Below are 26,087 nucleotides of genomic sequence, written 5' to 3' on the forward strand. Positions count from 1 at the left end.
GCAGCGCTTTGTTGGTTGTGGGATTTTAGGTCTTTGATCAGGAATTGAAACTGGCCCTCAGCAGTGACAGCATGGAGTCCTAACCACTGGACTGCCATGGAATTCCCATACATAATAAATACAGATTTGATGGTCTTGAATGCTTTTACTTAACTGTCATATTTGGTGCTCTGATTTTAAACTGACATTTACTAAGTGGTTGTTACTAAGCAGATGAACTTTACTCACCTTGGTTTTTAGCCATCTCTGTTAAGTAGGTAGCTACATTTTGGGGCCAGCTGATTAAGCAGCTGCTTATTTGGAGTGGTATAGTTCTGTCTCTGGGCTACTCAGAGTGCCAACAGGATGTTGCCAGATGTTGTGTATACCAGTCATTCTACTAAGCATTTTATATATTTATCACATTTATTCCTCATAGGTTATGCTGTAAGTTTTATTATCAGCTATCTGTTCTAGATGAGGAAGCTGAGACTTGGTTATTTTTTTTTTTGCCCAAGGTCATAGAACTTTAAGTAGAATCAGAATTTGTATTTAGGTTGGTCTGGTCTGACTTGCAAGCCTCAGATCTTAAACATATGTGGTTATATATAATAACATGAAGAAAGGCATTTAGGGCTTGGCTCTATCAGTTATATACTCGCAAATTAAAAAGAAGTAAGTAAACTGTAAAAAGACGTGTATGTTCAGATGGTTTATCATCTAAAGACTACAGGTGAATGGGTAACATAGTTTTAATACTGTTCTAATGTATCAGTTTAGACTGTGGTTATTTTTGTGATTTTGATAAATTATAAAGAAGGTATGGGAATATAATATATTAAGACTTCAAAGTACATAGCTTTGCCTATCGTTTCACATTCCTGCTTGTTTGTATGAACCACAACAGTCATACATTCTGGCATCTCTGTTGTATGTATACCTAATTTGGCCTGTGAGTAGAAACAGCTAAGCACAGAATGTCCCTTTGGAGTTCTAGAGGAAATTATTGTTTAAGCTCTGTGAGCTTTTTTTGTTTACTGTCGTTGTAAGAGGATAAGAGGTAGAGGCAGTTTGGTTAAGCTGTGCTTCCATTTACAGTCTCTCTCAATTTCCTGAAGTGTTAGATTGGGTGGATCTAGTGGAAATAAGAGGGAGATACATTTCAGTACAAATTCACAGAATTCATTTCCCATAGAAAATGATATTTTGTGCACTTCCTGGGAACTAGCTCTTTAAGGATGTTTGACATTTGTAGCTGAATTATATGTAAGTACTGAAATGTTAATAGTTAACTATTTTCAAAGAAATTGGACTGTAGTTGTTTGAACCAACATGTAAGTTGACTGTTGCATTTACTGAGCTGTTTGGTTATGTTGAAGTTGGATATACTAAGGACATGATTTTTTTTAAGCCATACATAATCATGAGAGACCCATTGAGTCCTTCACATAAAAAATCTAATCTTTTGATACCAACTACATGACTTTCTGGGCTTCCCAAGTGGCTCAGTGGTAAAGAATCTGCCTGTGAATGCAGGAGACACAGGTTTGATTCCTGGGTTGGGAAGATCCCCTGGAGAAGTAAATGTCAACGCACTCCATTATTCTTGTCTGGAAAATCTCATGGACAGAAAAGCCTGGCGGGCTATAGGCCATAGGGTTGCAAAGAGTCAGACATGACCTAGTGACTGATGAGCAAGCAAGCAACATGACTTGCCAGAAATAAAAAAGTGTTGTTCTCTTAGTAAACTCATGGTAGACTCTTGTGAATATTTTAAATGCATTAGGGATACATAGTATTTCATTTTGCTATGTAGTTAAACATTAAAAAGTCAGATACTTCAGATAAAATATATATAAACCTTTTAGAAAGAAAACATCTTTTCCCAGTTTAGGATTTATTTTTGTATATTATACTAGCAGATGAACTTTACTCACCTTGGTTTTTAGCCATCTCTGTTAAGTAGGTAGCTACGTTTTGGGGCCAGCTGATTAAGCAGCTGCTTATTTGGAGTGGTATAGTTCTGTCTCTGGGCTACTCAGAGTGCCAACAGGATGTTGCCAGCTTGGTAATTTAGCTGCCTCTGCTCTGCCATATATCACCAGGCTTCATCTAGGGTGGAGCAGTGGAGATGATGAGAGTATTAATTGTATGTTGTACTAAGTCACTTCAGTTGTGTCCAACTCTGTGTGACCCTAAGGACTTCAGCCTGCCAGGCTCCTCTGTCCATGGAATTCTCCAGGCAAGAATACTGGAGTGGGTTGCTGTGCTGTCTTCCAGGGGATCTTCCCAACTCAGGGATAGAACCTGTGTCTCTTATGTCTAACCTGCATTGGCAGGCAGGTTCTTTACCAGTAGAGCCACCTGGGAAGCACTATTAATAGTATTCCTGATAGGATTTGCTGACTGTTGGATGTAGGGTGTGAGCAGAAGGAAGAATTGTGGTGCTGTTAACAGAAATAGTCAAGTGTATTTATATGTTACTCTGTGTAGACAGTTATCCTAACAGAAGAAATTTTTAATTGACAATATCATTAGTACTTTGTTTTAAATTTATCAATCCTGAGTCTTCTGAATTCTTTAATTGAGAGAAAAATGAACTTCTATTGTGCTGAGCTACTGAGATCTTGAGGTTTGTTATAGCAGTTAGCATTACTTACCCTAACTAATACAGAAATGAATTTTTAATCAAAGTAAAAAATACTGTTATTAGTAGGTCTGGATAAATAAAATTGTGTCACTTTTACAAGTTAAACTGAGTTTGAATTGAGATCTCAAAATCCGTTCTTTTCCTAATACTGTAGCTTATAATCCAACCAATTGAATATTCAGTTGATGGTTGTGTGGTTTGTTACCGTGTCTAAGCACTGATTTTCCAGATATTTAAATTAAATTACTGATATTTAAACTGAATTTTTTCCGTATTTTTTTTAGTGGAGAAAATTTCAAGTCTTATTTAATTTATGCATCTGAAAACTTAATCTATTTTCAACCACAGTAAAATTAAATAATTCTTCTTCCTTTTACTTCTGATTATCTGAAGGCATTTGAATATTCCATTTAAAGCAACAGTTTTAAAAACTGAGCTATAATTCACATACTATAAAATTTACCCTTTCACACGTACAAGTCAGTGGTTTTAATACTTCAGAAAGTTGTACAGGCATCACCACTGTCTGGTGTTCTGATGTCCAGAACATTTTCATCAGCCCATGCTCACTAGCCATCACCCCTCGTTCTCTGTTTCCTCAGTCCTTGGTAACCACTAATCTACTTTTTGTCTCTATGTATTCACCTATTCTGAAAATTTCACATAAATGGAACTGTGATATATATGATCTTTTATGTCTTACTCTTACATTTAGCATGTTTACATGATTCACTCATGTTATAACATGTCTGAGTTCTTCCTTACTTTTTATGATCAAATAATATTCCATTGTATGTATGAATAGATGTCACATTTTGTTTGTCCATTCATTAGTTGATAGGCATTTGAGTTGTTTCTACTTTTTTCTGCTGTGCATATTCTCTTACAGGCTTTTGTGGGGATGTGTGTTTTCACTTCTCTTTGGTATATACCTAGGAATGGATTGGATGTATACTGAGTCATATGGTAGCTTTCTGAGGAACTGCCAAGCTTTTTAAGAGGCCATGCCATTTTATTTTCCCACTAGACTTAGCAGCAGCAGTAATGTAAAAGGGTTCTACTTTCTTCACGTTTTCATCCATACTTGTTTTTGCTTTATGTGTTTTTTGGGTGGGGTATAATGCAATTTTGTTATATTGTACTTTTTGAAAATTGATGGTCCCTTGCTGTGGAAAGATAAAAGTTTATTTGAAATAGACTATTTATTTAGAGAAAAGTTAATACTAAGACACCAACACATGATTGTTCCTTGATAATAATATGCTAATATCAGTACCATTTACAGAAATGAACCGGATGAATTTAGCACCAGTATTTTAAGCTAGTAGACTGAGTACTAACTAAACACTTCATTTTCATTCTTAATGATTACATGTAAAATAACTGATACAATGAATTTCAAATAAGTTATGTCTTCCAAGTCTATGTAAACGCTTTTGGACTTCATAACACTTCATTTAATAGAGTGGCATTTAGCATCTCCTCTGCAAGACACATGGCTAGGTACAGGAGCAAAGGGATGAGCTAGACAGACATGGACCCTCTTTTGTTCCTGACAGTCATATCCCACTTAGGGAAATAAATTCGTGCACATAATTACAGATTATGGTTTGTGTTATGAAGAAAACAAACTGGGTGTGTAAAAGAGAATACTCTTCTTCAAGTTTGTAAATCAGGTAAGGCCTCTCTGAGAAGGTCATTTTAAAGCTAAGACCCAAAAGATGATTAAGAAAGAGTTTAAGTCTGCAAGAGCTGGGAGAGAATACTACAGGTATGGTGTCTGAGTTGGTAACGAGCTTAGCATATTTGGAGATCAAAGTGATTGCCCATTTGGCTAATGAGAGAGGAGGAAAGAATAAAATCAGAGGATGTGGGAGAGATAGAAGGCAGATCTGCTGGGACCATCTGGTTATGGTAAGGAATTAGAATTAAATCCAGACTGGTAGGGATCTACTAGAGAGTGACAGGAATGATTCACGTTTTTAAAAGATCACTCTGTTTACTGACTGTAGACCAGAGTGTGTGAAGACCAATTAAAGATGCTATTTATTAATATTACAGAAGTTCCGGCAAGAGGTAGCAGTTTAGAGTAATGACAATGGAAATGGAAAGAAATGAACTGAGAGGGGCTTCTGGAGATAGAGTCCGTGAGATTTGCTGATGGTTAGATATGTTAGACAAGGTGAGAGAAAAATTGAGGATAATGCCCAGAGTTTTGGCTTAAACATCTGGTGGCAAGTTGTTTAAGAAATAGGGAACAAGTAAGGGGAAAGATCTGGAGATTTGGGAACTGAGAACTGTTGTAGATGTTTTGACTTTGAGTTGCTTACTAAGATATCTGAAGGTGGGGACTTCACTTGTGGTCCAGTGGTTAAGATTCTGCATATCTACTGCAGGGGGCATGAATCTGATCCCTGGTCCTAGAACTAAGATCCCATGTGCTGCCTGGTGTGGCCAAAGGCAAAAAACAAACAACAACAACAAAAAACTCATAAAGATATCTGAAGGTGTTAGATGTCTAATAAATGGTTGGGTATATAGATTTGGGTTTGAGAGGGAGAGAGGCCTTGGATAGAGAAGCAAATTTGCATCTCAGCTGAAGAAGCTTTCTTAACTTTTAGAATTGGATGGAAAATTTAGCAAAGGACTCTGGAGGGACAGTGACCAGTGATATGAATGAAATGTACAAATGCCTCTTAATGGACTTTCTAAACTTTGATTGCTCTTCCAGAGGTACAAATGGTGAAAGCCATGGTCTTTTCTCCTTTCAAATGTCAGAAGCTTTTGCTAGGCACTTTTGGCCATGCTATTCCTCATCCTGCTGAGGGACTTGCTTGGCCATTATCCAGCCTTTCTGTTCAGTGGGTATGAAAGAAAGAAAGTGAAGTCGCTCAGTTGTGTCGGACTCTGTGACCCCATGGACTGTAGCCTGCCAGGCTCCTCCATCCATGGGATTTTCCAGGCAAGAATACTGGAGTGGGTCGCCATTTCCTTCTCCAGGAGATCTTCCTGACCCGGGGATTGAACCTGGGTCTCCAGCATTGCAGGCAGATGTTTTTACCGTCTGAGCCACCAGGGAAGCCCGTGGGTATAGGCTTTAAAAAAACAGGACTTGGCGATAAGGGATTATCAGTCTCTGAGCTTCTAGGAGTGCTAGTTCAGTCAGTATATTTTGGGTTAAATAGATTATGTGCTGTTAGGTTCGGAAGTTTGATGAGTATTTGTATGTATTTCTGAAACTGGGACTCATAGTTTTAGGACTAGGAGTTCTCACAATCTTTAATTTGGAGTTTTTAATTTCACATAAGAATTATCATTATAGATAACTAAATGATTACTTTATAGCTGACTCTAATGAGATTTTAGTACCTATATTCTAAACTAAGTGATCTTCCTAAATGTCTTTAATTTGTATGGCTAAGTTTCTCAAGCATGGGTTTCTGGAGTCTATGAGGTTGCTGACTGATAGTGGTCTGTATTGTTTCTGTGAAAAAATTGTTTTAAATCTATCTACTAGATAATTATAAGAGTAAACTAAGTTGGATTGCCACTGTACATAATTTATATATATACATGTCAGTAGTCCAAAATATTGAGTATTCTAGCATACTTTTATGTCCCATCTTGTTTAAAAATGATCCTTGTGATAAAGTACATGAATAATTCCATTACTGCTACAGTTTAATAGTAAAATGATGATTACCTATGTAGAAAACAGCTAATATATAGTTTTCTTACATTTTGAAGTAGTTGATAAATACCTCTTTCATCCCATCCACTTAGTACATCCTTTCACTAAAAATCTGAAGGTAAGTAATTTATGCTTTGCACATGGACTTCTTGACTTTTTTTTTAAAAACTATTTTCAAATATTTTTCTATGTAGAGAAGGTGAAATGAATTAAAAGTTTTCTTTTTGTTATTTATAAATGTCTTTTTAAGCTGATTCTTGAAAGCTCTTCAAATATGGAATAGGGCTTGCTTTTTTATTCATTAAATTGATAGTTATTGCAACTTTAAACCTATTTAGCAGTATCCTAATCATGTTCTTATACATAATGAACAAAGGTAGTCTGCTACTGGTCATACAGCTTATCAATACTGTCACAAAATCTCTCATTAGATCCTCATGAAACTGCATGATGTCAGAGAAGCAGTTGTTAGAGATTAGTATCAAATGCTCATTGAATGTTTTCTAAGTGTTCTGCTCTGTTGTTAGAGGTTTGTGTGCATTTTTATTGTGAAAATTCAGCCTTGTGAAATAGGTACTATTATTGCCCTCATTATTTAAATAAGAAAGCTGAGGCAAAGAGTGGTGGTAGTGGGATTGTGTACAAGTTTCTTAACATTTCTTCGCCTGTCTGCCATATTCTTCTCTAAGTTCAACTCCTTCACACAAGATTTTACCCCTTATGAGTTACTCAAGAACATTGCTCTGGAAATTTTCTGTTTTTCTCTCCTGCATCATCACTTTCCTGAGGATGGATTATTTCTATTGGCATACAAACATGTAATTTCTCTTTCCTTAAAAAAAAAAAAAAACACAAAACAGTAAAACAAGACCCTCTTTTGACTTCACTTCCCTTCCAGCTATTACTTTTATTCCCTTTCCATCTTTAGTGCACAACTCCTTATAAATTGTTAATATTCACTATTTGTAATTATACTCCTCTCCTTTTCTCTTAAATACATCCCAGTTAAGTTTTTACCCTACTGTTCCACCAAGATTGCTTTTATCAAGGTCACCAGGGAGCTCTATGTTGCAGGATATGGTAGGGGATGTAGAGAAATGAATAGTATGAAAGGACACTATGAGTATGTAACAAAAACCTAGAAACATTCAAATATCTATGTTGTAAACTTTAGTATTTCTGTGTAATGGAGCATTCAAAAAGAGTGGGGAAGACATCTTTATACTGCTAAGGAGTAATTGCCAGGGTAAAATAAGTGAGAAAACAAAAGAAGGGAAACATAAGTGTGCTTATATCCACATTTGTTATGTTGTTAAAAAACCATGGAAGGGTAATTCAGAATTACAGAGGAAGAGGGTAGGGGACAGAAGCTAAACCTCTTTGTACCTTGTTCTGTAATTTTTCCTTTATTTCTGTGTATGTTATATATAATTTTAAAAATTAAATAGAAAAAAAATTCCTAAAAATTAAATAGAAAAAAAATTCCTAAACAGTTTAACAATGTCAGGATATTAACAAAATTACAAGTAATTTTGAAACACTATTTTGACTACATATCTCTAGTAGGATAGATCTAAGGACTGAAAAAGTGACAAGAAATCTTAAACCTCATCCAGAATTATTGAGATTATACATAGTAGGATAAAGCACGTAAGTACCTTTGCTAATGGCATAATTTTGTTAATATCATTAGTAAAAAAGATTTTAAGGGTGACAGATGTGTAAATAAAATAAAACCTTATACTATTCAATTAAAATCAGAAAAATGAATGTTCACTCAGGGTTTAAGTTTCTCCTTTGCAAAAAATACATATTTTGTATCTCTCTTGAAGAATCTTAGAAATAATAGCAAGTGACTGTAAGTACCCTTAGGCCCCAGATTTTGTCTTTAGATGCCATTTCCTATTAAAAGGAATCAAAGCCCCTGGAACTGTGGCTGTTTCCAGGCCTGGCAAAAGAAACGTGGAAGGTGAACCTTATGTGCCCGAAAGCAAGGAAGCTCTTACAGACTACAGAGATCAAAATTATTTTCTACCCCTAATGAAATAATGGATCTAGGCAGTTTGATCTAAGTTATTAAAAAGGTGAATGATTGATGGCAGACTTCATAGGGGATGAATCAGGCTGACAATATTTAAACACACTGATCGATCTTAACATGACTAAAAGTAGGTCACCCTGTCTACATGTGCTAATAATGATGTGATACAACAAGAAGTTCTCTTGTCAAACAAAAAAGAACCTGAAGTTCATCAACCCTCCAGATCTAACTGCGTTTATAGAAGACTACAGGACAAACTATACCACACCAGAAGGACACAGTCACTTACATCCAGACTGCAACATGTTTTCTTCAACAAGTAGCTAGGGAAAATTTTGAAAGAAGTGGAAGCTGTTAAAAGATTAAAAGAGACATAACAACCCAATTCCATGTGTGAACCTTGCTTGATTCTGATTTAGACAAACCATTGGACAGTAAAGAATCTGCCTGCAATGTGGAAGACCTAGGTCGATCCCTGGGTTGGGGTGACCCCCTGGAGAAGGGCATGGCAACCCACTCCAGTATTCTTGCCTGGAGAATCCCCATGGAGAGAGGAGCCTGACAGGGGCTGCAGTCCATGAGGTCACAGAGTTGGACACGACTGAATGACTCGGCACAGCACAGCACAGCACACATCCCTAAAAAGACATTTTTGAGCAAGTGGGGAAAGTTGAACTGTACTGGATATTACTTACTAAGCAATTAATGTTTATTTTATTGAAGGTGGTAATATTGTGGTTAGTTGCAAAAACAACTGCTACAGATACATGCTATTTTTTGACATGTGAAAAGAAATGATATGGGGTGTTTGCTTTAAAACTCTTTTCCTTGCCAAGAATGAAATGGGGGTGGATAAATGAAACAAGAAGAGCAAAATGTTGATAATTGTTGGAGCTGGATATTTGGGAATTCTAAAGATGGTAAGGGGCTTCATTTTATTCTCTCCACTTTGTGTGTATTTGAGAATTTTAATAGTAAAGTAAAATCGTAAGAAAAGACTGATATTTTATGTATCAAATGATATGACATAGGAGTATCTATTAAATGTTTGAACTGATAGTTTGTGATGGCTTAAATCAGGGCTTAAATCAGTCTTTATCGCTTAGCGTTTAACTCATGTTATATAATTTACTGTTGTGCCCCACTCAGTGTTCATATGTATTGATTAAAGTTTCAAGACTTGTGATATGTAGTTTTTCAAAAAAAATCCTGTGTTGTATTTGGTTGTTTATATATAAGAATTTGTGCATTTTCGGAATGGTGCACTCAAAAATACTTCTGGGGAAATTAAATTATGCCAAAAAGCTAAGTAGGTTGGAAGGACAACTGTACCATTCTCTTGATCTTTGGTACCTAAGAACCTGTGAACCACAGATCTTAACTACAGAATGGCTCTTTTTACTGTGGTTAATTTTAATGTAAGACCCTTTTTTAGTAGCCATGTTGCATATATAGACTGTTTGAAAATTTGTTATAATTATTGCTTGGATTTGGCATGTTTAGTAATTGTCAATATAGCCAATATTTGTTTTAGTAGAATTCAAGGAATGCTTGCCTGTTTCTCCATGAGGAAATAGGAGGTCTTATGGGGACTGTACATAAATGTTTTTATTTTAAATACCTAATGCTTGTAGTGTGAGCACTTAGCAGATTTATTAGAAGTACAAAATAAGGCAGAGATAACCAGAATTTATTTTATATTTTGGGTTGTATATGGAGATGGCACTTGGATCTCCATGCACTTGAGCTTGTTTTTCTTTAGTCTCGTGTTTTTGAAAAATGTACAAAGTATTCATGAGAATGGCAAGAATAATAAAACTAGAATAGTTATCTAAAACTGTAAACTATATCCAAATCGCTTTTGAATTTAAAACTGATAAATTACCCTGCATGATGTTACTAAAGTAGAAAATAAATTTTATGTATACTTTTGATTAAAAATACTGACAAAATAATGCAAAATAACACTGGTGACCTTGGAATTTTATCCCATTGTTGACTGTTAATAGAAAGCCAGCCACCTTCTCACTAATAGTCTTGAAGGTTTTTAATGACAGTCACACATGCATTGCATTATGGCTGAAAGACCAACTTCCAATTTACCTATTTTCCCCATTTTAAAGATAATTTGGGAATTATCCATATTTTATTATATCTACAGTAGATATGTTACCATTTGCTGAACTTTTAATGTCTTAAATGGAATTTGGAAAAACCAAATTCTTAAATTATGTCAGTTTTCTGCTTATTTGTGCCGAAAGGGAATTTTACTTTACCCATAGTAAGGCATCTTATTCCCAACTTTCAATTTGTATAATTAGAAAAAGTTGAATTTTTTTTTTTATCCCATTTCTTAGTTGACGAAGGATCAGAGATTGGTGTATTCGGGCAGACTGCTTCCCGATCATCTGCAGCTGAAAGACATTCTCAGAAAAGTAAGCTTTTCCACCACTATTCAATACCAGTTACTCAGAGTGCCAGAAGAAATATGTTCTGAACTTTCTTTTGATATCCAACCAATTTAGTTCTTAGACACTTAAAATCAACCCTTTTAGGTAGCATAATGGGTGATTCTGATTAGTTAACAGTTTTATATATCCATCTGATAGCTAAATCTGAAATAGCATTACATATTTGTGTTCAGGGATTTGTTATCTTGTGGAAGAAAGCCATATTCACTTATCATTAACGCAGGAGTAGAGTGCTCAAGTAGACTGGTAACAGTCCCCTCTCTTAAATCCGTTTTTGATGAAACTACATGACATTTTAATACAAGTTAACTTGGGTTTGGAGTTTAATTTGGGGACATCAAATATTACAGAAGGAAGCCCACTTGGTCCATCAGCAAACTTTGAATCCTGGTACTCAGAGTTAAATATATTTTAATATAATTTTTTGATAGAATACTAGTTACTTTAATGGCAGCTTTTAGCTCATGTTTATTTGTGGAATTTATACTTTTAGAATTTTTCTGCATTTGAGATTCTTTTTGCTTGTGAATGTAGCAGAATTGAATATATAGCTGTTAGGTTTCACTTTAGATTTTTGACTTAACTCAGTGTTTTCTGGATATCCCTAATCTCTTTATGCTCTTGTGTATGTTTATGATCACCTGTGGGAAATTTTAAAAAACCTTACACTGATGTATTCCTTCTGTTTAGATAGTTGACATTTTAGTTTTGCTAGTTGACTTCCTGCTGTCATTTTCATTTTAATCATGTAGTTTCAGGTTGCCAAAGTGGTTTAATAACATCTCTCACTGTCTCTCTCTCCCTACTTCTCCCTCTCTCTCTCAAAAATACTGGTTTTTGTAGCATATATCGTCCCCTCTTTCTTTTCTTAATAGACTTTATTTTTTAGAGTAGTTTTAGGTTCATAACAAAATTGAGTGGAAGGTATAAAGATTACCCATATAACTTCTGCCTCCACACATACACAGCTACTCGCACTAACAGCATTTCACATCAGTCTACATTAGAGTGCTACAGTAGTTAGAGTTGAAGCCTGCATTGATATCATCACCCCAAACCCATCGTTTACATTAGGGTTCACTCTTGGTATTGTACTTTCTGTAGGCTTTAATAAATGTATAATGACAGGTATCCACCTTATAATATTGTACAGAATATTTACTACCCCCCAAATCCTCTGTGTTCCACCTCTTCATTTTCTTTCCTGGTTTTATCCTTAAAAACTTTTTTCACTATATGCTCTTTGAAATATAGATTTATTATTTTAACCCAAGGATACCCAGAGTCTGAACATGCATACTTCTAAAAAGGATTTTGCTGCCAGAAATCATTTCCTACCAGAATACTTAAAATGCTTTGGGATTTCCGTGGTGGTCCAATGGTTAAGACCCTGTGCTATCACTGCAAGGGGCTCGGGTTCAATCCCTGATCAGGGAACTGAGATCCCACATGTGCCTCTCCATGGCCAACCACGCCCCCCCACCCCCCTCGAAAACAATAACAACAACAAACAAAAACCACCCAGCTTCAGTCAAAGGACTGTTGTGCCCCTTATCATAGAACATTTCAAACAGTATGTTTACAGTTTGAACAGATCATTGAACTGTATAACCCTTTACTACTTTCAGTTAAATGCTGTCATTAACTTTACCTGTTTAGTTATAAAATGTTTTATAGAAACATTTCCCAAAGGTGAATAAATACTATGAGGTAATTGTGGTTAATATGACCTTTGAAACTAGGTTTCTAAGGATGAACATCTTACCCTTGGATGCTTTTTTTACTGTTCTGTATTCCCAAGCTAAGGGGACATTGTAAATCAGGCATCCTTTCTACCTGCTTTGCTTGGTGTACCTCATGTAATGCTATTTCTGGGAATGCCTTTCTTTAGTATTCTAACTCCTATTAACTTCTTCCTCTAAACCCATAAACGGTTACAGTTCATGCATCTCAGTTTTGTGCAAAAGACTGATTTATATATTTCTCTGATTGCGCTCTAATGTGCTAGTCTGTTCTTTAAAAAAAATTTTTTTTTATTTATTTGTTTTTGGCTGCTGGGTCTTCATTGCTGTGCCAACTTTTCTCCAGTTGTGGAGAGTGAGAGCTACTGTCTAGTTGCAGTGTGCGGGCTTCTCTCTGTGGTGACTTGTCTTGTTGCCAAGCACAGGCTCTATGGCGCGGGCTTCAGTAAATGCAGCCCTTGGGCTCTAGAGCACGGGCTCAGTAGTTGCGGTGCCTGGGCTTAGTTGCTCTGTGTGGGATTTTCCCGGATCAGGGATCAAACCTGGGTCTCCTGCATTGGTGGGCAGCTTGTTTACCACAGAGCCACCAGGGAGGCCCTAGTCTGTTCTTTTAACAACACTGTGAGTCTCTTTGGGGGAGGGACTGACTCCTGCCCTTTCTTGGATTCACCTCAGAATTAAGCATAGTTCTTGTTTATGGAAGATGGTGAATTCCTAGAGCTTTGTTTCTCTTTCTCACAACTGGGCATCTTTTCTTTATTTCCTGCCGCGGGGCCCCCCCCCCCTTAAAAAGTCATTTTCTGATTTTTTCTTTTTTAAAATTGTCATCCTTTGTTCTTCTCTGCGTCTCCTTACTCTATCTTGTTTACTTGCTTTATGCCTATGATAAATATACTCATGAAATCATTAAGCTAAAATGCCAGTTAATTATTTTTAGAGTATTTTCCTTCACTCATAGTTGTAGATTTATGGAGACACATTTGGAATATTTACAGATTATAGTTCAAATATATGCTCTATATCTGTGTATAAGTGTTAAGAGGTAAAACCAGTTTTTGACTTAAAAAATAAAATACTATTGCTAAAATTCAGACAGATGAGATAATAGTGAGGTTATTTGAGTTTCCTTATCACTGTAAGTTTTCAAATAATGAAAACATTTACTATTCAAAGTTTGCAGGCCTAAGCTTCAATGTGACTGTCACAGTGCTGATATTAATGTGTGTAGTGTTTTTATACTGAAATAATAGGTTGCATTGACACAACTTTATAGCAGTGTTTGCTTGGTATACAAAATAATAATTTTTTTCATATAGTAGTTCCTGAGTATTGAGACTGTTTTCTAAGCATGGAAGAAATATTCAGAAGGGTCCCAATTTATGGGCAGGTGACAATTTATTACTAGTAAAACGGCTGTGGTAGGAAGAAACTTAAGTTTTGAGTTCAGTATTTCTGCTTAGCTACTGACATTTTTGAGCTGTGTACTTTCCAGTACTACCCTTTAAATGTAATTTTCTTTAATTTTAGCAAGATGAGTATCATATGGTTCATCTAGTATGTACTTCTCGGACTCCTCCCAGTTCTCCAAAATCCAGCACCAATAGAGAAAGTCACGAAGCACTGGCATCCAACAGCAATTCTGTGAGTTGTTTTGGGCAGAGTAAATGCTGAAGTTTTCTGATTATCCCTTCTTGCCTCTAAAAACTAAGTGGAAAACAGAACAACTGGATCTTGTGGGTGGTGAGACTGTGTTGTGAACAGCTTAAGTTAATCATTTAAACTTCATTTTTAGAGATCCAGTACACAGTGTAATCCCTTGAAGCCTGTGCCCCATGAGTTATAATTTGCTATATGGCAGGTCAGTAATAGAGCCAATTTTCAGGGGTTTAATTACTGTAATACTGAAAAGACAAAATTATGATATGGTTATATAATATAAACTCTTTAAGGTATTTTATATATTATATTTAATCAAGGTAGATTAAATTATTTAAACTTCAAGTTTGCTAAATCTTCTTGAAGAAGATTGCTTGTTCAGTAATTGTTTTTTAAAATGACTGGATTTGAGTATATATTCCGACTATGGGAGGAATAATTACTTGATGTACCCAGTTCTTTCAGACTTGAGTATTCATTTTTCCCTCCTTATTTTTCCATCTTCCTAAAATTGTTTTGGAAATTTAAAAACCTAGTTGAACTTTTCAACTTAGACATTTTTTATACTGTTCAAATTCTTTTATATTAAATTATTTTTGGTTTCCTTTTGTAAAAGCTTTATGTGACACTTTTGGAGGTGAAAGAAAAGGACTGGTTGAGTGGGAAGCTTGTTTCAAGCTTCCTGGGTAGGGATCTTTTGTATTGCTAAGTGTACTTTCCTTCTTGTCAGGAATCTAGCCAAAATTTTGATGAGGGGATGAATGGCAGGGGTGATAATGAGAGACTGATTGTTTGCTTCTTTAAGAAGCTAGATCTTGTAGTTGCTCTCTTTAATTAGCATAGCCTCAATGGTAAGTATTTTCTAGTACTAGTCATGGGAATTCAGCTTTCACTAAACTGAAATTTGTTTTGTCGATAAACCTAAGGGTCTTTCTATGTTTCCTACCTTGCATAAGAAGGGACAAAACCCTGGTACTGGAATAGAATTCTGTTTATAGTCTTTGAACAGTTGTGTTGCTCCAGTTTCTGCTGACAGAGAACTTTCTTTTCCCTTTTCTAGTGGTTCCTCGGCCATGATTTCATTTCTTTATAATATATATTCAGTTTTTCAGAGGTGTGTTATAAAAAATCTAAGAAGTATCAAAGGAGAATGAAATTGAATTCCTCTTAATTTTTTTATGGCTGATAAATTTCAGTGGGACTTGATAATGTCTTAAAAATTTGTTCATGAAAGTTATATAATAAGGTCAGAAATAATTAGTTCTAGAGAAATTAGGGTGTGCTGCCAAATGGCTAGGCCTTTCTTCTATTAATTTTTTTTAGTGACTACCATATTTTGATGATCCATTTAATACGAAATCTTGCCAAAAAAGAAGCCTTTCCAAGTTGTGTGCCTAATAATCAGCCTCCCTAGTAAGATATTTGGTGTCTGTTTGGTATGGAATAACATTTTAAAGCTTTTGTTAATTTTTCAAAGGTCCTTAGGACCTTTCACGTGGCAGGACTAACGAAGGTAGACATGTAAAAAGACAAGCTGTAAATAGGAAGGCAGTACCAGTAATGTGATTTTAACAAACTTGGAAGGATGCTGAAATTATCTTGTATCCAGTTTTTTAAAGTAGGTAATTTATATAAACTGTAATTGTGTTTTAAATTTACATAAAACACTTGACAAACTATTTTCAAACAGCAACAAATTGAGGTGGTCTTCAAGGGGTTATGTTGATTGAAGTTGTTGAATCTGTAAGTTTCTGACACCGTTAATGCATGAGAATTTAAAAATTCTGTTTGGTATCTTGTTTATTTTGTTAAAAAAAGAACAGTATTTGTTGTTAGTATCTTTAAACTAATAGGATTTTAGGACTGAAAGGAATCTTGAAAATCTAGTTCAATCTCATTTCTTATAGGAAAGCTGTGACTTAGGGGTTAAGTGAATTGTAAGGTTATGTTCCCTGTTAATGTCAGAGATAACACCAAATTCTAGCACGCTCTTCAGTATTTAAAACCAGTATATGACTAATGGCATGTTACACAGTAGCTGGTACATATTAACTGTTTAAGTGATACAGTTATTAGTACCATTATTGAACACTTCTTATGTGTTAGGCGTCATGAAAAGAGCTTTGCATGTGTTAATTTTCACAAATTTTGTATGCTATTTTTGGTATATAATTACTAGTCAGCCTTTTATAGTTGAGAAATGGACTATTATTGTATAATTAATGGATTTTGATCTTCTAAACTCTTTAGTCTCATGAGAATTAAATTATTTATACCTATATATATAAATAAATAAATATACCTGTTATGCTGGGCACACAAGTCAAATCAGTAAATTTCTAGAATTCACTCTTTGCAGAGGGATTTCACAGATACATTTTTAGTAATCTGCCTATAATATTGTGATTATAATGGATTAAATCTCCTTGAAAAAAATAATTACATTTTTGTTTGTAGAGTTCAGATCAGTCAGGATCATCAACTCCATCATCCAGTCAAGAAACCTTGACTTTAGCTACCAGTTCTTCCTCAGAAGGATTGAGGCAACGAACCCTTCCACAAGCACAAACTGACCCAGCACAGAGTCATCAGGTCCCATATGTAATGCAAGGGTGAGTGAAACTGATAGCTTTGGTCCTCTTTAAAATCTGTGACTCCAGACTTTCATGGTAGCCCCTTTCACTAATCAAAGTACATTTGAAATTTATTCATATACCTGATTATATGTTTTGTGAATTAGAGGGTTAGGTGTAGCAGTTTTTGGGGGGCTGTCCTGTGTGGTTTGTGGGATTTTAGTTCCCTGACCAAGGACTGAACCTGGGCCCTCTGCAGTGAGAGCACTGGACTGCCACCGAACTCCATGGAGCAGTGCTTTTGAAAGCTGGTTGTACATTAGAATTGTCTGGGGCAGTACCTTTCAGTCTTTAATGTTTGTGCTAATCACCTGGAGATGTTAAGATGCAGGTTCTGATTCAGTTGGTCTAACAGGGCCCGAGATTATGTATTCCCAGTGAGCTCCGCTGTGATGCTGATGCTTCTGATGCTTTGACCATAGTTTGAATAGCAAGGATCTAGGTAACTAAAAATTTTGTTTTTACTCAATCTTACTATGTCATGCTCGAGTGCTCAGTCGTGTCCAACTTTGTGACCCTAAGGACTATAGTCCGCAAGGCTCTTCTGTCCATGGATTTTACAGGCACGAATACTGAAGTAGGCTCCCATTTCCTCCTCCAGGGTATCTTCCTTATCCAGGGATTGAACCCGCGTCTCCTACATCTTGGGTATTGGCAGGCGGATTCGTAACCACTAAGCCATCAGGGAAACCCCAGTCTCACTATCGATTGACTCAAATTAGTCTTCTGGAGAACAGATGGGTGAATAAGAGTGTTCTTGGAAAAGTACAGAGACCAGTTTTTTAAAAGTCCTACTGGTGTTTATAATCAGCCAGGCTTGGTAACAACTAAGACAGAGTATTGTGATAAGTATTACGGTGATTTATTATGAAGATATGCTAACCATTGCAAGTTATTGAGTGACTTTCTTAAGAGGAGTTTACCCAAGAAGCTTGCTATGGCTACCTTATATTTAGCCATTACAATAGGTCTCTTGGGTTAGGCAGTTCCAGGGGTAATGCAGCCAACAGCCACAGCAGCTGTGGACAGCTCAGAGAGGAGGATCTTGGGGAATACAGTTTAAATCTGGGTCATGTCTGAAACTGGAGTACTTTCGAAGTAAAGGAAACAGGAATAATAGTTACTGATAGTTGTTTTGCGTTGCATATTGTGCTGTGGTGTGTGTGACAGTGCTCCAGATCTATGATGGTGAGGCTGGAAATAAGCAAATGGCTAGGACCCCCCCAAAATGGTAGTAAGCGATGCAACCAAGGAATAGCCACTGTTATGCCAAAGAGGATGTAATAGCATATGGCTGCTTTTTACTTAGAATTTTATAAACTTAATTCAATTCTTAATGTAGAAAAACAAAGCTGAGTATATAGAAAAATATTAAAAAGACTCATTTGTCTCATATTCTTGAGTTTTTGTTTTAAAAATAAGTGTTTAGTAAGGCTGATTGTAGACTTTTATAAAGCATCTCCTGAAACTGTTTTTGTTTTCAGAAAATGATTATTACAAACTGGAACTTCGTTATTTGTAAAAAAGTATTGTCACGATTTACATGGTAGAATAGTGGCTTAAAATAGTTTGTCTTATGACAGTGATTCCTTTTCTGTCTTTTTTGCAAAATAAAACAGCTAAGTTCCTCTCAATTTATACAGAGTGCTATTACTAATATTTTACCAAATATGTTGGTAGTGTGGAAAGTGAGAATAGATATAATAAATCTTGAAGAATATATAATGATATGTTGACAATAGTTATGTCTGCACAATAATATTTTTAACTCTCATATTTACAGTGAATATATTAATATATATATTTTAACTCTCAATTTATTAAATTAATGTAAAATATGCATACAATAAACCTTTTAAAGCATTTTTAAAGTGCACAGTTCACTAGCATTAAGTACCTACACAGTGAATATATACTCTGTAATAAAGTATATGAAGTCACATGTTTTCAGAATAAGACCATGGATATCTTGGAAACAGATTAATAATTTCTTTAAACTAGTCTGTTGAGAAAATCAACAGACTTTGGAGCAAAGGCATTTAGCTCTTAGAAATATATAAAACAGATTAGAAAAATCTAAAATAGTGTTTATTTTGCTAAAAATGAGTATTAAGATGAAAAGAGGTAAAATCCTTAAATAATGTTTAGTTTTAAATCAGGAGGGCAGTATAGCTTAATGGATGTACAGATTCAGGAGTCAGCCTACCTTGGTTTGAATCCTAGCCCTGTCCACTGACTAGCTTGGGCAAGTCTCTTCTCTTCTTTGCTTCAGTTTGCTCATGATCTGGAGATAATAGTACTTATTGTACAGAATTTCTGTGTGGATTAAGATTTCTTGTATGTAAAGAGTTAAGTGATATGTTAGCAATTATTTATAAATTCATTCATACTTATAAATGAATGCTGTATGTTCATTCAGCAAACATATTTATAGGCATTTGTGAGTCTGACACACTGAAACATCTGAATGAATGCCAGTACCAGGTGCTGGAAAATAAATCTGTATTTGGAAAGAGCACTTTGTGATTTAAGTGAAAGTTCAATAAGTAGGTTATTCGGCTTAACAATGAATGTGATTTAACCTAATCTTATAGTTGTAATCTTTTACTAAAGAAGACTTTACATCTGTCTTTAAGTAAAATTTTATTTAATATAGCCTTGCCTTACATGTGCAAGAGCAGTAATTTAGTAATTTGAAGAATTCACCAACAAAATAAAATCTCTCTACATCATTTTTAGACTCCAGCACAGCTTATATTTAGCTAGTCACATATGGTTTCCACCATGTAGGTTAGTACTGTCAGTCTTTAAAATGGCTAAATTCTGATCACTGTTCCCTGAGTTTTTGAATCACTAGGTTTGAGGTAGTGTTTAGGACTCTGCCAACTTAACAGCGTACGGGGAACCTAACTTTTCAAGAAATCCTAATGCAGGTGATTATTTGCCCATTAAGCTCTTGAGGAAACAATGAGAAGACCAGACGGTACATGTGCATCACATTGGCTGTCCATCTCTAATGTCACATTTATAAATCTCGACTGTTTTGGACTCAATGTGTTATGCTGTCATGTTTATTTAACTCTAAAAATTGCTGACTGGTTCATAAAAAATTGCCCACTGTTAGGTACACTTAATTTCCCTGCCTGAAATAGTAGCAGCCTTGTTTTATAATTAATAAAACTGAAAACCTACTCATTGTACTCTTCTGTTATCTGATTTTTTAATAGCAAAAACTGCTAACAAACCACCACCCAGAGATAACTATTACTAACATTTTTGTACTTTCCTTCTAAATACTTTTCTAAGTATACTTTTAAAATAGAAACATCATACTATTTATTTTATAAACCTTTTAAAAAAGCAGAATGTAGTCTGGACATATTTCCAGATCAAATATAGATCTACAACATTTAAAGTTTGTATTAGCAATCCATTTAGCTAAGGACCTGAAAGGCCTATGCACTGAAAACTGTGAGATAATGATGAAAGAAACTGAAGACACAAATAAATGAACAGATATTCCATGCTCATGAGTTAGAAGAATTAATGTTGTTAAAATGTCCATACTACTCAAAGCAATCTATAGATTCAGTCAGTCTCTATCAAAATTCCAAATATTTTTCACAAAAGTGAACAATCCTAAAATTTGTAGAGAACCACAAGATCCTAAATAGTCATAGCAATCTTGAGAAAGAAGAACAAAGCTAAAGGCATCACACTCCGTGATTTCAAACTATACTATGGAGTGATAGTAATTAAAACAACATGGTATTGGCATAAAAATGGACTAGGGGAACAGAATAGAGAACCCAGAAATAAATCCATCCATACATAATCAACTAAATTATGACAAGAAGCAAGACTGCACAATGAGGAAAGGACAGTCTCTTCAGTCTATGGTGTGCAAAAACTGCAGCAAAATTAAGCTAGACTACTGTTTTATATCCTGCATAAAATTAACTCAAAATAGGAATTCCCTGGCAGTCCAGTGGTTAGGACTAGGTACTTTCACTGCTGAGGGTGCAGGTTCAGTCCCTGACTAGGAAACTAAGATCCTGCAAGCCACACAGCATGGCCAAAAAAGAAAAAGTTAACTCAAAATGAATTTGATTTGAATATAAGGCTTGAAACCATTAAAATCCTAGAACAAAATAAAACTCATTGACACTGGACTTGGTGATGATTTTTTAGACTTGACAACGAAAGCAAAACTAAAGACTAAAAAGCTTTTGCACAGTAAAGGAAATCATAAACAAAATGAAAAGGCAACCCACTGAATAGGGTAAAGTATTTACAAATCATATGCCTGATAAGGGGTTATATACAAAATATATAAAGAACTTATACAATAGCAGAAAACCAAATAATCCAGTTTAAAAATGGGCAGAGGACCTGAACAGACTTTCTTTCAAGAAGGCACACAGATGGCCAGCAGTTATATGAAAAGATGCTCAACATCACTAATCATCAGACCAGTGCAGGTCAAAAGCACAGTGAGACACTACCTCACACTTGTCAGAATGGCTGTTATTAAAAAGACAACAAATAATAAGTGTTGGTCAGGATTGTGGAGAAAAGGGAACCCATGGGTACTGTTGTTGGCAATGTAAATTGGTGCATCCACTATGGAAAACATTACGGAGTTTCCTAAAAAAATTAGTAACAGAACTACCATGTGATCCATCAGGCCCAGTTCTAAGTATCTGAAGAAAATGAAAATATTTAATTTGAAGAGACAGATGTACCCACATGTTCACTGCAGCATTATTTATAATAACCATAATAAGGAAGCAACCCAAGTGTCCCTAGGTAGAAAGTGGGTGAAGAACTTGCGGTACATTTATACACAGTGAAATACTATTCAGCCATAAAAAGAAAACTTACAGTTTATCTTTCAGTAACCGTTGTTAAGAGCCTGATTCACCATACCATTACAAATTCATACTTCCCAGTGCAGTAAGTTGGAAATGTCCTTGTTTTAATTTAGACGCGATAAAGAGACATTCCTTTTATTCTGTTTTGTGAAGTGCTTATTTGTTGGCATGTTGGTATTTTAAAAAGTTCATTGGTGACAGTTCTTTATGTAAAAGAATATTACTAATTGATACGATTGAGTATTAATTATTATTTAGTATTAATTATTACTTAGCACAAGCTTGGCATTGTTTTAAGCACTTATACTTGCTTTATTTCATTGAACTTTATACCAACTCTGTGCCCGAGGTACTGTTCTCTCCCAATTTATGAACGAGGAGAAGGAGGCTAAAAGGTACATAACCTGCCTTACTTCAGTAGTCAGTATCAGGATTAGAATTCAAATCCACATCTGACTGGAAAGTCTGTTAACTGTCTTGTTGAAGTGAATATTTTATCATTTGTTTCAGTATATTTTTCTGTTATCATTTATATTTTGATTTCATTTATAATGGTGGTTCTCTCCCCTCTACTCTCCCATTTAAAACTTTTCTCTAGTCAGATCTATTGGTCAGATTTGAAGCAATCTGACTGAATAAGCAAATTTGTCATATAAGGATCATGTGGCTTTCTTCAGGAAAAGTTTACTTAGAATTTGCCGTAGCTGGGCACTGAAGAGAGGAAAATGAATTATGTAGTTGCCCTCAATGGAAGTAGGTCAGATTGGCAAATAAATTGCCATTCACTGATGTGCTTCTATGGGTTTGACAAAGTTTTGCCGGAACCTGGAGGAGGAGTGCCTGTGTGCTTGCAGAAGGTGGCGGAGCTTCATGGCTGGTAACATTGGGGCTGATTTTAAGGGAAGTTCAGCAAAGGAGAACAAAGTAGTGTGGAGAGTCTTGAAAAGGCTCTTGTGGAAATAAAGTGAGAATTCCATGCAGGTTTTCTTTGAAAGAATTTGTTTCTGATTGTTTCCAGTTCATCTCCTTTCCTTTATCATTCTTAACTTTAAAAGCATACTAATGAATCTCTACTATAAGGATCTTACCTAACATCCGGCTTCAGCAACAGTTAATAGACAACAGCTCTCCAACCTTTCCCTTGTTCCTCTTTTTTTTTTTCTCTTGGGCTGGAGTATTTTTAAAGTAATCCTAGACGTCATATCTCTTCACCTGTAAATACTGTGTATCTGTAACAGATATGGACTATAAGAATCACAATACCATTAGAACATGCAACAGAATTAAAAATTCTTTAATATCATTTATTACTCAATTTGTGTTCCATTTTCCCTGATTGTCCCAAATGTCTTTTTAAGATGGTTTTGATTGGATCAGTATTCAGAGATTGACTTATTGCCTTTGACTGAGTAATTTTGTTTCTTAAGGCTCTTTTAATCTAATCCCTATCCCTATCTTTTTTTACTTATGCTTTTTCTGTTGTTCTATGTTCTAATTTCCCATAGTAGTCTAGATTCAGCTCGTTGCATCCATGTGTTATCATTAATATTTTCCTCTGTTTTCATAGATTGCCTATAAACTGGTAGTTCAATCTCGGGCCTAATGATTAAATTTAAAGTTCAGATTAAAAAAAATAATTTTATTTCTGTTTGGCTATGCTGGGTCTTTGTTGCCATGTGGGCTTTTCTTTAGTTGCAGCAAGTGGGAGCTACTGTAGTTGTGCTAGCTTCTTGTTGCAGTGGCTTCTCTTGTTGCAGAGCACAGGCTCTAGGGTAAGTGGGTTTCAGTATTTGCAGCTCGCGGGCTCTGGAGCTTAGTAGTTGTGGCACACTGGCTTAGCTGCTCCGTGGCATGTGGGATTCTCCTGGATCAAGGGTAGAACCCATGTCTCCTGCGCTGGCAGGCAGATTCTTTACTGCTATGTCAGCATGGAAGCCCAAAGTTCAACTTTTAAATTTTACTTATTTTTACTTAAGCTTACATGGAAAATGTTTGATATTTATTAAATCACTTTTATAAAACATTTTGACAGTTGACTAACAACAACGTAACTAAAATTTTTAGAATCTTAACATCATAGAAGTTTGTTTCTTACTCATGTAGTAGTCTGATTCTAGGCTGTGATGTTAGTTGTTCTGTATATGTGGGATCAGGATCATCTTAGATGAACTGTAATGTCTTACTTGGGGCTTTCCTTGTGGCTCAGATGATAAAGAGTCTGCCTGCAATACAAGAGACCTGGGTTTGATTCCTGGGTCAGGAAGATCTGGAGAAGGGAATGGCAACCCACTCCAGTATTCTTGCCTGGAGAAGTCCAAGGACAGAGGAGCCTGGAGAGCTACAGTCCATGGGGTTGCAAAGAATTGGACACGACTGAGTGACTCACACACATACACAGTGTCTTACTTGAGGAATGTTGAACATAAGTTTTTTTTTTTTCAGTGAGTTTTAGTATGTTTTGTCAGTGGATGACATAGTTCAGAAATAAAAATGTAGAGAAATGCTTTCAACTTCTTCTGGAACATTAAAAGACATTTTTTTCTTACCCTGTTGCAGAAATGTAGACAACCAGCTTCCTGGGCAGGCGGTTCCGGCTGGACTCCCAGTGTATCCCGCTTTCAGCCCGCTGCAGATGCTGTGGTGGCAGCAGATGTATGCCCACCAGTATTATATGCAATAGTAAGTCAGTGTGAGGGGATTTTTTACACATTGTGTTATTTGCTTTATTTTCTTTTTCATCCTAAGTAAGTTGATTTGGGAGTTCATTTACTGTTGTATATCATTGGTTTTTAAAAATCATTTTAAATTATTTGGTTAAAGGAAAAAGGGTACGCATCCTCTTCACATCAACTAAACCTATTCTCTGCTTCTTCCTCTCTCCCTTAATTATATTTGGCAGTATTCAGGTGCTTTCTTTAAGAGAACATTTTATCTATTTAAGAGGAGAAAACTTAGGAAAGTTTCGCTGGAAGGCAACAATTCTACATGAAGATAGGATGTCAACTAAAAAAGGGAATAGAGACAGTCATGTGTCAGGGAGGCTCATATTGATGTATTGATGTCGAGTTCACTTGTGGCTAATATGCCTTCTGGACTTTTCTGTATTTTAGTAAGTTTTGCTCCTGATCAGCATGAAACATTCTTAGCATGGAACAGTTTCTTGGTGTTCTTTGTGCTTGGCTTTGTATGTATTCATTTAACATTTCTAGTGTTCTTGCCTGGAGAGTCCCAGGGACGGGGGAGCCTGGTGGGCTGCTGTCTCTGGGGCCGCACAGAGTCGGACACGACTGAAACAACTTAGCAGCAGCAGAAGCTTCTCTTTAGTGTTCTCCTCTCCTTGTTTCTGTGATTCTGTTATCCTGTTCATTCTTTTTCTCTTTCTGATTACTCATTTTGTATCCTTTGATGGCCTGTTTTTTTTCCCCTCTTTCTAAATGGTAACATTTCTTGTTCAGTTAAGTATTTGTATACTTACCATGTGCCTTGTGATACACAGTCTGGTAGGGAAGATAGGATTTAGCTCCAGGCTAGTCCTCCTGGATTTCCTTTCTCTGTGGCCTTAGTTGTTAGCTCTGTGTCATGGCTCCCAGTTTTTCATCTCCTGTGCCTCATCTTGTGTCTCACTTAATTGTTGGAGATTTCCATAGAGAAATTTGCCTTCCTTTAAATTCAGTTAGGTCTGAACTTTGACTGCATCATCTTATGTGCATTCTCCTTCTTGACTTCCTTGTCAGTGATACTGTCTCTTCTTAATCATCCTCCAAGCCCTTAACATTAATCAGGTTTGATTCTAGCTTCTGTTATCCCTTAACTCACCAACTTACCAAGATGAATTAGTATGCTGTTACTAGCTTCTGTCCTTCCCTATATTTTACTTCTGATGTTTTCCCTAGATATTTGTAATATTAGACCCACTTTAATGCAATCACTTTTCCTCCTTTTAGGCTCCTAACTGTATTTCATTGTACTGCTTGCCAGGTTAACTTAACACATAATTGAGTCCATCATTCTCCATTCCCTAAAATATCAGATGGCCCTCTTGCCTACAGCGTGAAGTCTGTATCCTTATTCTTCCTCTATGCTGCTGCTGCTGCTGCTAAGTCGCTTCAGTCATCAGTCATGTCTGACTCTGTGTGACCCCACAGATGGCAGCCCACCAGGCTCCCCCGTCCCTGGGATTCTCAAGGCAAGTACACTGGAGTGGGTTGCCATTTCCTTCTCCAGTGCATGAAAGTGAAAAGTGAAAGTGAAGTCGCTCAGTCGTGTCTGACTCTTAGCGACCCCATGGATTGTAGCCCACTAGGCTGCTCCATCCATGGGATTTTCCAGGCAAGAGTACTGGAGTGGGGT

At 35.9% G+C, this 26,087-nt stretch overlaps 1 protein-coding gene across 3 annotated transcripts in view; it reads left to right on the top strand.

Moving 5' to 3' along the window:
• Positions 1-26,087, top strand: part of HERPUD2 (HERPUD family member 2) — a 36,915-nt gene that overhangs the window by 6,690 nt on the left and 4,138 nt on the right. For 2 of the 3 annotated variants that reach the window (XM_040260202.1, XM_040260201.1), the window contains 2 exons: positions 16,688-16,842; positions 24,294-24,416. In XM_040260202.1, the coding sequence (XP_040116136.1) occupies positions 16,688-16,842; positions 24,294-24,416 (278 nt within the window). Of the gene's footprint in view, positions 1-10,718; positions 10,797-14,101; positions 14,216-16,687; positions 16,843-24,293; positions 24,417-26,087 lie in introns of all 3 variants that reach the window. The other variant, XM_040260200.1, reaches the window with a different exon arrangement.

The sequence above is a fragment of the Oryx dammah genome, unplaced genomic scaffold (assembly GCF_014754425.2).
Source record: "Oryx dammah isolate SB20612 unplaced genomic scaffold, SCBI_Odam_1.1 HiC_scaffold_18, whole genome shotgun sequence".
In the NCBI taxonomy this organism is placed as follows: Eukaryota; Metazoa; Chordata; class Mammalia; order Artiodactyla; family Bovidae; genus Oryx; species Oryx dammah.